Source organism: Myxocyprinus asiaticus, chromosome 35 (assembly GCF_019703515.2).
Source record: "Myxocyprinus asiaticus isolate MX2 ecotype Aquarium Trade chromosome 35, UBuf_Myxa_2, whole genome shotgun sequence".
Classification (NCBI taxonomy): domain Eukaryota; kingdom Metazoa; phylum Chordata; class Actinopteri; order Cypriniformes; family Catostomidae; genus Myxocyprinus; species Myxocyprinus asiaticus.
Window position 1 is genome coordinate 33825153 of NC_059378.1, and position 13989 is coordinate 33839141.

The following is a 13989-nucleotide window of genomic DNA, read 5'->3' on the forward strand; positions in this document are numbered from 1 at the left end:
AAAGAGAGAGAGGGTGTGACAGAAGTTACATCAATGCAAGGGACAGTGGTTGGAGAAGTGGAGTCTCCCAATTTCTCTAGTTTCTATATGACAATGAAATTATTTCTGACCCAGCCTGTTTCTTGTTATTTTCCCTCTTAAAATTTGAAATGAGCAGCAACTGGAATGACATTTTAAGGTAAAATTATGCAATGTCTCAAATTTGAACAGTACTTAAAGTGCGCTGTTACAATAGCAGGAGTTTATTTCTTCGTATCACACATTTCAAATACTCTTAAGAGAAAATAAAAACTAAATTTGGTGTGCGATTAAAGACTGTACTCTTCACAGGGCCATCACCAGAACATAAGGAATAGGAAACACTATTAACTTACAGGTAAACTAGTGATATTTTATCAAAGCAATAACCACACCAATATATCTTAATTAAAGCCACTGCTATTTAATCCGTTGTGGTCGAGACTGTCGAGTTAAAAAAGCTGGCGTTTTAAAATTTTCACCATACGTTCCATAAAAACAAACAAACAAACAAAAATTGTCATACTCTACGTTCCATTTAAAAACAACCGTCCAAATTATTATTATTATTATTATTATATAATTTTATTACGTCTCCATAATATGCCTAGTAATAGTTGTGAAGTGAATCGAGCAAGAAAATTTGTGCAATTTGTTTTTCCATCGGCACGGAAGCCATCTAGACTAAAGTAAGCTTCTCCCGTCCCACTAACGTTAGTGTTTGGATTAGGGTTGGAGAAACTGACCAGCAGTTACAGAAAAACTTCAACTTTCAATAGGACGCAATAAGCAGTGGATTGAGTGCGCTATATACGAGTGAAAATTAAACTATGATTTTCCGTTTATTTTCCGCTCATGTCTGACAAGCAATTTTGGGGGGTGAAAATATGTCACTTTGGAAGGCACTGCCCACAATCCCTGGTGACGGCCCTGAATTTTGAAACTATCCTGATGAGTCGAAGAGTCGATTCCATCGACTCCAACGGTTGGAATTGGGAATCGGAGTCGACTCCAAAAAAACTCGAAATCGAACACCCCTACATTTAAGCTTTGTTGCAGTTCACCCTTTTCTCCACAAGATGGCATTAAAAGCTTTTGAATCGAAGAGAAGAAAATGAATTTAGCTACAGGAGTAGTAGGCAAGTGTAGTTGCTGCAAGTAGTATGTCTCATCTAGGCAAGCATTTAAACAAATATTTAAGATTTGGTGTTACCAGTTTAAAAGTAAAAGTTTCAGAATCATTCAGTCACCCCAGTCGGTTGGAAAATGTGCATATTTCAATTATTCATGTCCACATGTCGATATTTCAAATTTCAATTTCTATGGTGATTACAAGCATGATCATTTGTATATTCAGGTATTGGTTTTCTAAAAATCAGCTTTTGAAAATATTATATTTTCCCTTTTATCGATATAGTTAATTTGGAATATTAGGTATTATGCTATTTTAAAATTAAGGCTAATTTTTCTTTAAGTGAATATGATAATGCTGTTTTTGTCTTTGAAGTAGGCCTGTTGCCACTTTATTTCAAATCTGTTTATTTATTTTTAATATTTGAGCCTCATTTTGCCTAGAGCTGCACTCAAATTAAGCCACAAATAGCCTTTACATTTGAATATTGACATTCTGGTTTGGTGCTGTGTCTCATGTTTAATAAGAGAACTTTATATGTTTAAAAATAGCCTATGATAAAATACAATATTGATACATAAATCATGTTTTAAAAAATAGTTATTATAATATAATTTTAATTCATAAAATATATTTGTATACAAATATAATTTGTGTATGATATATTATATATTTGTGTATTACAAATATATGCAAATTACATTTATTGTTGTTGTTGCATCATAATCATACATTCTAGTGTCATTACTCTAGAGTAAGCCTGACTGCACTGGATAGGTAGCATGTGGCTGAGCATGCTTAAAAACAGCGAGTGTGGCCCTACATGTGAGAGGCAGGAACAGCTGAGCCAATGTGATTACACTGCTGCCTACTCACATCCCAGCGGGTGAACAAGTAAAACTACACAGGAAATAGCACAAAGTCAGAGACGCAGGGAATTCTAACTAACTCAACATTTTATGAGTACTGGAAAGAGGATGTGCATTATAAGGAACATAAATCAGTAGCAAAAACATAATTGCTCATAAACAACATTCACAATAATAATGATAATAATAACACATTTTAATTGCTGTTATTGTTAGTCCTTTGCTTATTTTGTTTGACCCTTTGGTTCATATTTTGTTTAGAAGTATTTAAGGGGCATGTGTTTAAGGGGAAAAGTCTTATGAAGGCTTTTTTTTTTGTTTTTTTGTTTTTTTGTTTTTAGATAAAATACACCACTATACTTTATGACATTAATGACAAGTAAAAAAAAAAAAAAAAAGAAAAAAAAAAACTTCAGTGAGGTGCAAGACTGGAATATCTGAAACCTGATTCTTATCATATAGTGTGTCAAAAGGATTTGCATAGACAGAACAAGTTTATGGGTTATATAAGTGTTACATAAGGTTGGACGGCAATGGGGAAAAAAGCTTGCTTGTTTTTGCTGATAAAGATGTTCAAGCTCTCAAACACAGACAGACAGTATTTCCACAGGAAAAAAACAACAACTTTATTGCTACTTTTCTTTAATGTATGTCAACAATACTTTAGACAAAATATATACATCAAGCAACCTTCTGTCAGGTCCCAAAATAAAAATCCTAAGTACCTCTTCCTATACAAAACTAATATATATTGTTTTTAAACATTACATTCACTTTCTTTTGCTTCTATGTATAGAATTACAAATGTAGATATCTGCCATCATGTTTACTGCTTTAAAAAGGTAAAGGCAACATCATGAACAAAGATCTGTCCTAATTTGACCAGAAACGAACACAGAATGATGCAGATTGAGACAAGTTCTAAAGCTATGTACACAGTCTCATGGCAAACAGCGCTCGGCTGTCTGTAACTCGCCTCTCTTTGCAATACAAACATAACATCGTGGGTCAAGTATCAAAAATACAGATGTAAGTAGTATAAACAAAAATAATTACACAATATAGTTACCGCACAAGAACTTCACCCACGTGCACGAATGGATGACAAACTCAAAAGCTACGATGGAGCCGTGATTACATTACTCCTGTATATACATGAGTGTCGCATCTTGAGGGTAGATGGTGTTCTTGCTTACGTAAAAAAAACTTGAGTGAGTCCGTTTGTGGTGCGACAGGTGAGCGTGAGTTGAGAATGGTGCATGTTTCAGATTTGTGCTCCGGTCAACCAAAGCAAAGACAATTATTTGGTAGCGTTCTAGTCTAAAAGCACGGTTCTTATCAGTTAAAGCAGTAACAGAAGCAGAAGAGAGTGGAGCTTTCTGTTCAAGCTTCCACGGCACAGAGAAAATGTCCAAAGCAGCATCTACAGGGGAGACATTTTATTAAAAAAATTAATTTCTTTTACATTCAACAACTGAAAAGGTGCTTGTGCAAAGGGAAAAGTCCTTATCATTGGGGTACTGTCTGCACATCACATTCTAGGTTATTGGTTTTGTGTTGTTTTGAAATTCAACATTCAATACAAGTGCAGAGAGTAGCTGTTTGCCCACCCCAGGTCCTTACAAGCTCATTGTCCTCATTTTGACGTTCTTCACAGTGTCTCACAGTGTTTTACACTGGGCCTCCTATACCTGTCTGCGTTGATGTTCAGTCTCTGGATGCGTGTATGCTGGTTGTGGAGGAAACTAGCCACTGGGCTGATAAGAGAGAGTGTGTGTGTTGTGTCTCGGCGGTCAAAGAGAGGCCGTCATACTTCTGAGAGGATCAGAACAGCTGCTTGCTGTCGTAGAGGGTGCATCTTTGAACTTTGCGTTTCCACCCTCTTCAACCTAACCCTCTCAGGGAGCTTATTCAGCAGAGAAGTCCACTCTCAAGACCTAAACATTCAGAGAGCGGGCAATTCTTGGAGCCGGACTGGATCCTCAGTCTTTGGTTTCCAAGTTTAAAGGGGGAACTTGTTTCAGGGCCTGCAGGAGAGCAGGAGAGTCCATTGAGGTGGGAGGGGTAACAGGAGAGCCCACTCTTGAGGACATGACCAAAGACGATGGGAGTTTCTCAGGGGAGCCGCCGATGCCTGGGTACAATACGGGCATGGCCCCCGGGTACCAACACTTCTCCAGCATTGGCAGGTATGCAGCGGCTGCGCCAGACGGAAAGAGGTAGAAGGGCATGCAAAGAGGTGGCTGATGTGGAGAAAAGCTCATGTAGGGGCTGTGGCCACCCACCACCTCGTGCCCTGAAAGAGACTCGTCTTCTGAGGAGTCGGACCTTTGCCGCTTGGCCTGCGGCTCCTCAAGCTCCTCTTTAATGCTGCTGCCGTACTTGAGATCTCCGCTCTCTTTGCCATAATAGATTGGCCGCTGGGCTTTCGGGTCACGCTTTTCGAGCTCGCCCCCATAGCCGCTGTCGGTGTCTGTATCGCTGCCGCTCTGCTCACTGCTGTGGGGATAAGTCCTTTGAATGACGGGCACGCAATTTTTTGCGTGGCCCTCAGCGGCTTTCAGCTGTGGACCTGCTGGTTTTTCCCAGGTCTCTTGAACTTTGGAAGTGGGCTCCTCGAGGCGAGGACTCGGCGGGCTCTGGATGAGATCTGACGCCACTTTCTGAAGGTGGTTGATTATGTGTGCAGGTGAAAAGTCTTGCATGTTCTCCTGGTTGGTGAGGAACTGAAGAACCTCCTTGGCACACAAATGGAACCCGGAACGGAACATTTCCTCACTGTTCTCCGAGTGCCCATTGCCCTGCTCACCTGCAATAAAACCATAAAGTGAGAAACAGTGCCAAACATTTTCCTTCACAACAGTCATATCAGACTGTGCCAAAAATGTCACGGACAGATCATCTGCCATGTTATGCAAGCATGTCTCAATTTCTTTATTTTGTAATGTGCTCAAAAACAAATGAAGGTAGGGAGAGGGGTAACGTGGTGGGGGGAGGTGAAAAGTTAAACAGAGCTGCTTACTCCAACACGGTAACACTTGCTGGCCAACATTTTGTGTGCTGCCCCTTTTGCATTATCAAAAACTTACCGATTTGCATTCCATTTTGCAAGGAAATGATTTTCTGTTGCTGCTGCTCCAACAGGTTGTTAAGTGCTTTCACATGCTTCAATGTGAGCTCCAACACGACAGCCTTCTCCAAGTGTCCCAGAGTCTAAAACAGGAAGAACCCAGATAAGCATGTTGATCTTTCTTATGTAACACTCTCTGCTGCAGTTCAGAGAGAACAAACCTCTGCTGAGTGGGAACGGAGACATACTTCTTGTAGCATGTGCACATGTGCGCTTAAGCATTATTCAAACCCCCAAAATGACAATGTAACACGCCTTTAACTTGTTGACAGTGATGAACTATTAACTAACGGCAGCTGATCAATTTCATGATATGGGGTGTCAAAAGTTAATCACGCATACATTTTAATACATACATATTATTTATATATATATATATATATATATATATATATATATATATATATATATATATATATATTATTGGCACAAACCCACATTATAAGAGCTCCGTAAGAGGGCACGCCCTTTCATAGGTTATAGAGTGACTAATCCAAAAAGCAGGACAAACATGATTTATACATAATCAACAACCAGGTGGCGCTTTATCCCACATGTAACACGATGAGGTGAGCCCGTCCACTCCCATATTACTTACAGTGAGTTTGAGGTGTTCTGGCAGCAAATCCTTCAACTGCGCGATGCACTCGTTTATTCTGTCTCTCCTTTTCTTCTCGATCAATCGATGAGGCAATTTGTACGTATCCTGGGGGACAAAAATAAAATTTTACATTCATAAGCATCCGTCAAATCAACTTAAAAATAAAACTTCCAAATATATCGAGGTCTTGAGCAGTTTAAATCATGTTTACATTTTTTATTTTACTAAAACATGTGTATGCAACGATATTTTCAAGGAACAGGTGTGCATAACAATATCAAGGTTCGTGCGTAATTGTGCATTTCGTACCTTACTGTCCTCACTCCGCTTCATTCCCCTCCGGGGTTTGTACACATACATAGGGAAATCCATTCTATAATTAAAAAATGAAAAAAGAAATCTAGTTTCTGTCGATCTGGTAAGATTTAAGAAATATAAACTTGAGACTGACTGACTTACCCTTGCATGTCAGAGATATCCAGCGAGGCGTGTTTGGCCATACATGGTGGAGGCTGAGCACTGGTAATCCTCTCCATTTCCCACTATGAATATGTCTTACAAATGTAAGAGCAGGGTATTTTCAAAATATATATATTTATGTATATATATATATAATATATATATATATATATATATATATATATATATATATAAATAAATAACAACACGATCCTTCAATTTCTCATCAAAGTCCACATGTATTTCCTTCGCATAAAGGGTCGATTGTGCCGAAAACTAGTTTTCGTAGTAAAGAGTCCAGGATTTAGTGTCTGAACTCGAAACTAGGACGCTAGAAATTATGTTGTTGTCGAATGAAGATCCAGGGAGGCGTTTGTCGGCTCCACTGCTGGTTAAATGAGTGTATGTGGGTGGATTTGAAGTACGTGTTAAATAAACCCTGTGACTGCAGACACGTCTCGAGCTCCAGTCACATGAGCTTCACGTGTGTAACGGCGCTTTCAGAGCTCAACTCATTTACAGCAGTGCGCCCGCCCAGTCGTGTCCCGTGTACCACCATGCTGCGCTCTTGTACTCTCTCTCTCTCTCTCTCTCTCTCTCTCTCTCTCTCTGATTCAGATGCAAATAGCTTTACTGGCATGGTAAAAAATAAGATTTACATTGCCAAAACATAGTAACATTAAATATACATACATACACACATTAAATGTAGTTAAAGAAAGATGTAAAAACATCACAAAATAAAATTATTTAAAAAAAAAAAAAAAAAAGGTAAAAAACAAAAAAACAAAACAGTTTATGTCTGTAACAAACTCTCTCTCTCTCTGTGTGTGTGAGTGTCTACTGTGTTAGGAGCGCTTTATCCTAGATTGAATTAAAAACTTAAGCATAGGAGCAAACTGTAAAAATAATAATAATATATTGAAAAAAATTCGAGCATCTTATTTTAGATTAAAATATAATTATTCCATTATTATATTTTTAAAAATAATTCAGTTGATAAACTCATGTTTAGTGCACGTGAATGCTTTAATTTCGCAATAAGAAATATTTTGTATTTATGTTAGAACCATAAAATAAGTAAAATAAATATGTATATTATTAACGTATGTAGCGTATAAAAATAATAAATATGGGCTGTAATGTATGCGCCTATACCTATATAGGCTATAAATAGGCTATCAATATTTAGAGATACTCCCTTAAAAACTCTTGTTCACTACACAAACTTGTTCAGAGATTTGCGAATAAATATTTTGCATATAGGTCTTTCTTATATTCTTAATGTGGCTTTCTTTTTTTTTTTAATTAAACTTTTTATTTTACGTTACACAAAAGAAAATACATATATTTAAAAATTATTACTAAATAAGACCATTTATTTAGAATTATTATTATTTAATTAAATTATATATATATATATCTCCCCAGACATGATACATGATGCTGGCACATGTTTACACAATAGTAACAGGTGCGAGCGGCTGTGAACGAGCACTTATTTTACACCTGGACCATTTGACGGTACACGTGCGGCCGCTCATGGCTCTCTCGTGCTGCGACTCGGTTTGTTGTTGCCGGTTGTACTCAGCGGCGGTCACGTTGAACTCCTCATGGCTGGCGAGGAGGGAGGAGGAGGCGAAGGACCGACTGAATCCCCGGGACTGACGTCACCCGTTCATTTTAGTACCGAGCAGCGCGAGCTCACATCCAGCTCTGATGATAACAATGCCAAAGGAGGCAGCGTTGGTCTCACGCTCGGTTGTAAATAACCCACATATACTGTCAAAAATATGACAGAATTCGATCATAACTGTGTTTTCATTTTCTAAATCTTTGAATTGCTGGCAGACGCTTATAAAATACAGTAAATAATTCGGAAGCACTTTACATTGTCATGCATATTACGTTCTGCTGTAATTAATTACCATAGCAATAAGAATGCAAATGGGGATAGTTACATGCAGCTTTACAAAATAATTACACATCATGTAGCCTACAGTACATGTACTCTACTAGTCAAAAGTTTAAACACACTGGACTGAATTTTTTTTCTTTAATTTCAAGATCTTAAAAACCTTTTGAACTAAAGGCTTATGCTTAAATGTTTAAAGTAAGTTTTGTAGACAAATATAAATTGTACATATGTGTGTCTTTGCAGAACTACACTGATCAGCCACAACATTAAAACCACCTGCCTAATATTGTGTAGGTCCCCCTCGTGCCACCAAAACTGCATTCTGAGATGCTATTCTTCTCACCACAATTGTACAGAGCGGTTATCTGAGTTATCGTAGACTTTGTCAGTTCGAACCAGTCTGGCCATTCTCTGTTGACCTCTCTCATCAACAAGGCATTTCCATCCGCAGAACTGCCGCTCACTGGATGTTTTTTGTTTTTGGCACCATTCTGTTGTGTGTGAAAATCCCAGGAGATCAGCAGTTACAGAAATACCAAACCAGCCCATCTGGCCAAAAACAAAAAACAAATTCAGTGAGCGGCAGTTCTGCAGATGGAAATGCCTTGTTGATGAGAGAGGTCAGCAGAGAATGGCTAGACTGGCTCGAACTGACAAAGCCTACGGTAACTCAGATAACCGCTCTGTACAATTGTGGTGAGAAAAATATCATCTCATGCTATTCTGAGAAGCGGGCACTGTTTTGGCGGCACGAGGGTGACCTACACAATATTAGGCAGGTGGTTTTAATGTTGTGGCTGATCAGTGTACATTTTTATTTCATTGTGTTTTTTTAACATCTTAACCTAATAAAGCTGGTTGAGAGAATAATTGTTTTGGATAACATTTTTTGGTCATTATATAGGCCCTATTTCACTTGTGTGATTTTGATTACAAATATTTTTAAATGTGAAAAATAGTTATAATAAAGAATTAGTAGGTGTGTCCAAACATTTGACTAATAGATTATTTCATTAGTATTGCTCACTACCTAATTATGTAAACAAAACAATACTGTAACATCAACACTGTAAAAAAAAAACTGCAGGTAGCCTTATTGAGGTTTTGAGGTCTACTCATAAAATCCAGTAAATAATTCACATCCTAATAGCATGGGTGGAAAGTAGGGGGAAGTTTGGTGCTTTCATCTTTATATTTGCACCAGCAGAATGATGCAGCATACTTGCATAGGCAGAAAGAGAACTAGTGCATGGCATAGACACTTTATTCAATAAATGAATACTGTGCTATTACCTTCTTTCCACATTTATGACTTTACAAAGGTAAAATAAAAGATTTGCAATGTGCCCTTAAGGTTGTAGGTGTAACATATTACAATCTCATATTGTAACATGAACACTAGAGCAGTGTAATTTAATAAATTATTTAAATTGCATTTTAAATTAACACACCAAATAAATCAGCTTATGTTAATATTGGATAGAATGCATAAACATTTTGCTAATTATTCACATTATAAAGTGTATCTTGAAGCATAATGTAATAAACATCAAATGCAATGTGTTTTAAGTTTAATTGGTTTATTTCACAATTGCATCTTATATTAGTCGCTTTTATTATGTAACAAGTGGAACAAGAATTTTAATAGATCATGTGATAACTGGACTGGACTCTTTGGTGGTTTTAAACAGCCTTCTGTGTTGTTGCCAAGTCAGTTTCATGCTGTATTATGCATTCCTTCTCGGGTTCAATGCTTTGCAAGGTTTTTTTTTTTTTTTTTCTGTTTAGGAAAGTCCCCTCATTTGACTGCAAATATGTTCGCCCAACCTTAAATTTAAGGTTATTATTTTTGCTTTGAGAAATGGAAAGCTTTAAAGAAATCATGTGGATAATATATTTTGGTGACACATTATAGTGTCAATTTTATACATATTACATGTACATATTACAAGGATGTATAAAGGAATATTCGGGGTTCAATACAAGTTAACCTTTATCAACAGCATTTTTGGCATAATGCTGATTACCACAAACAATTCTTTTAAAAAAGCAAAAAATGAGGTTACATTGAGGCACTTACAATGGAAGAGAATGGGGCCAATTTTTGGAGGATTTAGAGGCAGAAATGTGAAGTTTACAATTTTTATAAAAGCACTTACATTAATGATTCTGTTAAAAGTCATGTATTATTTGAGCTGTTAATTTGTTTAAATTGTTGTTTTTAGTCACTTGGCGTGAAGTCGCCATGGCAACGAAGTTGTAAAATTGGATACAACTTTACATGAGTTTAGCACACTTAAATCATGTAAACATTCATTGTTTACGTCTTGTAGCTATACTTTTGCAACAGTGTGTATTTTAACATTTAAGGATTGGCCCCATTCACTTCTATTGTAAGTGCCTCACTGGAACCCAGATTTTTGCTGCTTTTTTTTAAAGGGAAAGGACAAGTCAAAATATATTAAATCAGAATATTTATTTAAAAGAGAAACACGCACCTTACAGTTAGCACAGTCCTGAGGTTCACTGGTGAAATATCACTCATAACTTCATAACAATAAAAGGCCAATTCTGACTTCAGAAAGATCACCAATCAAATTAAGGCTACTGTGAGCCCAGAAAAGACGGCTTATTAAATATCTGTGTTCAGAAGCCCACTCTTGAGATATTATACCTTAAAGAGTTTCCTATTTCTTACTAAAATGATATTTCCCGCTCATATTTTCCTCCCTCAGCCTTTGCACTGGTTAATTTTATTTCACAAATGTCACTTAACTTGCAGAAGGTTTCAGTCTGATGTTGCATTTCACACAGGGGGATTTTAGAGTGAGACTACTTGCGACATGCACAAGAGTCAACAATTAAGTGTTTTAAGGTGTCCGCCTGACACTTCTATTGCACTTTTGCTCTTTTTACGCACAACAGCAGTTTTACCTCACTGATTTACTGTGAAATCAATTAGGGACTCTCCAAGCGTGACCACTGTTACAATGCTCAAAGCTGCTCTGTCTACAACTCACAAGGCACAGCATAAAAATACGAGTTTTAGCAGTGAGAACAACTGCTTTTTACCTCTTGTAGAACTACACGAGAGGTCACAGAAAGTTCATTTCATTAGCAAAGCATGGCCTGTCGGTTTCTATAAAGCTTGAATTCATTATAAGCTTGTCCTCCTTTTGCCTTGATTGGCGTGAATAAATGGATCGTTGTGTCATGAGAAACCTTTTAAAATGATGCAGGCATCAGTCAACACAGGGTCATAACGATCACAGTCACTGAAAGGAACACGTATATCTTGTTGTTCCAAACCTACATGACTTTCTTCTGTGGAAAACAAAAGATCTTAGGCAAAATGACAGCCTCAGTCACCATTCACTTTCATTGTAAACAAGTTGCAATGAAAGTGAATGGTGACCGAGACTAACATTCTGACTAACATATTCTGAGCTCCACAGAAAAAAGTTATATGGGTCTGGAACAACATTAGGGTGAGTAAATGATGGCAGAATTTTAATGACGTCTAGTAATGATGCCTGTTATCGCTATTCTGCAGGATGACAAGAAATATTTTTGATATATGAAATAAAATAATGTAATGTAAAATGATGAATAGTATTATAGATATTAGGCAATAATTTCACTTTTGCTCAGTACTTTGCTGTTGCAGAAATACAGCTGGTATAAGACCACTTTTTTTTTTTTTTTACTAAAATGAAACACAAACAAACAAAACATTTAATATCTGGTCCTTTCAACAAGAAATACAGATTTTATTAAATATCACTTAATTTACAATCTCATTGAATTATATATCTTTAATCTATTAAATCAGAAGTAGATTTCTCAGTACAGTGCTGTTAATTATTAGTATGCTATGAAAATGTATCTCTCTATATAAAAGCAAAGACTTGGCAGACATATATACATGTATTACAAGAAAAAATAATAATAAATTAAACTCGATAGTATCAAGAAAGTGACCTGCTTGCTCAGCTAAAAGATGAAACTGTCTAGAAAAATGGAAGAAATTGCAGAGAAATCTAGAAAACTCAACAAAGATTGTTTTATCCAGCAAATATTAATCTGGTACTTCACCTTTTGAAGTAACGGAACATACAACAGGCACAGTTAACATCTATCTATAATTACAGGGAGGATATGAGTTCATTTATTTTATAGTGCAGTAATTACACTGGATTTTAAGACAAACCTTATTAGCAAACCTTACTTGCCTAAAAATTTATTTATTAATACTCAGTACATGACTCCTAAGTTTATAGATCTGACAGCATTCACAAAAAGCAAATGAAAATATAAATCATAATAATGAGCTCCAAAATAACAACACATAACCTGACTTATCTAAGAAATTTAGAGAAATCTAATGTGGCAGCATACGCATCATCTCTATTAAGCATTTTTAATGTTAATATAAATTAAATTAGGAAAGAAAAGGCTGTATTTTTTTTATATAAATATAATGTATTTAAAGTCACGTTGAACTTGACTTCACAAAAAGAACTCCTACAAGTACCTGACCTCTAATGTATTTCATTACAATCATAAAGCAAAAGGAATGAATAATTACCGCACCTTCCCTTTAAGACACAATTTACAGTGTCGTTGCATATTAAAGTATTAATATTGCACAAAATACAAAAATAAGACATCAAATACTGACTGCTATACTGCTATGGGTCAGTACAAAAAAGATGTGTCTTGACAGTGTCCAAGCAGCATCTACTGTCTGCACCACATGTTTGCAGTTGTGCAGTATCTAGTGTAGCTCTGCAAGTCATTTTCAGCCAGTGGAGGCCAAATGATGCAAAGTGACTTCCTCTGTAACACGCAGAAACATTTGGCACTCAAAATGATTGCGAAGAAGGGGGCAAGAGTCTTTTATACTTCCCTGGTGGTCTAGAATTATTTATTTTTTTCAGTATACACAGCAAGTAGTGGTGACTACGCATCTGTAATGTTTTGACGAACACATTAATTTACACTTGTACATTCACACACACAAAGGCTGATGGAATGTTTTAAGAAGACGGCTTTAGGACACTTTGCCAGTGTAATGGGGTTCAGGCAGGTTGCTGGGGGTTGACGTTCATGTGTTGGGGGTGTCCCAAAAGCCCAATCCTCTGTTTCTGCTTCCTTTGCTCTGTCATCTGTCAGAACACAAAACAAGATATTTATCATTTATTTTTAATCCTTTTTTTTCATCTCTCATTTCTATCTCTTTCCCACACATCAGACATCTCATCGAATTATGCATTTTGTGTATCAGTTCATATACAGTTGTGCTCAAAATTTGCATACCCTGGCAGAAATTGTGAAATTTTGGCATTGATTTTGAAAATATGACTGAATGCAAAAAAACTCTTTTATTTAAGGATAGTGATCATATGAAGCCATTTATTATCACATAGTTGATTGGCTCCTACAAAGATACAAAGAAAAACCCACAGGTAACCAAGAGTTTGTTAGCTCTCACGTGGATGCACTGAGCAGGCTAGATACTGAGCCATGGGGAGCAAAAAAGAACTGTCAAAAGACCTGTGTAACAAGGCAATGGAACTTTATAAAGATGGAAAAGGATATTAAAAGATATCCAAAGCCTTGAAAATGCCAGTCAGTACTGATCAATCACTTATTAAGAAGTAGAAAATTCAGGGATCTCTTGATACCAAGCCAAGGTCAGGTAGACCATGAAAGATTTCAGCCACAACTGCCAGAAGAATTGTTCGGGATACAAGGAAAAGCCCACAGGTAACCTCAGGAGAAATACAGGCTGCTCTGGAAAAAGATGGTGTGGTTGTTTCAAGGAGCACAAAACTTGTTGACCCCTCTCCAAACATAGCG

At 36.7% G+C, this 13989-nt stretch overlaps 2 protein-coding genes across 6 annotated transcripts in view; both read right to left on the reverse strand.

Annotated features, from left to right (window-relative positions):
• Window positions 1-2620: 2620 nt before the first annotated feature.
• On the reverse strand, window positions 2621-6687 carry bhlhe40 (basic helix-loop-helix family, member e40). Its single transcript, XM_051673481.1, has 5 exons — window positions 6210-6687; window positions 6060-6123; window positions 5748-5855; window positions 5109-5232; window positions 2621-4828 (listed from the first exon to the last, which is right to left on the reverse strand). Exons 1-5 carry the CDS (start codon window positions 6284-6286, stop codon window positions 4002-4004), a joined length of 1200 nt encoding a protein of 399 aa, XP_051529441.1. The 5' UTR covers window positions 6287-6687; the 3' UTR covers window positions 2621-4001.
• Window positions 6688-11874: 5187 nt separating this feature from the next.
• itpr1b (inositol 1,4,5-trisphosphate receptor, type 1b) overlaps window positions 11875-13989 on the reverse strand; it is a 247427-nt gene continuing 245312 nt past the window's right edge. For all 5 annotated transcript variants that reach the window (XM_051673468.1, XM_051673467.1, XM_051673466.1 and 2 more), the window contains one exon: window positions 11875-13295. In XM_051673468.1, the coding sequence (XP_051529428.1) occupies window positions 13209-13295 (87 nt within the window). In that variant the 3' untranslated portion in view covers window positions 11875-13208. The remainder of the gene's footprint in view (window positions 13296-13989) is intronic.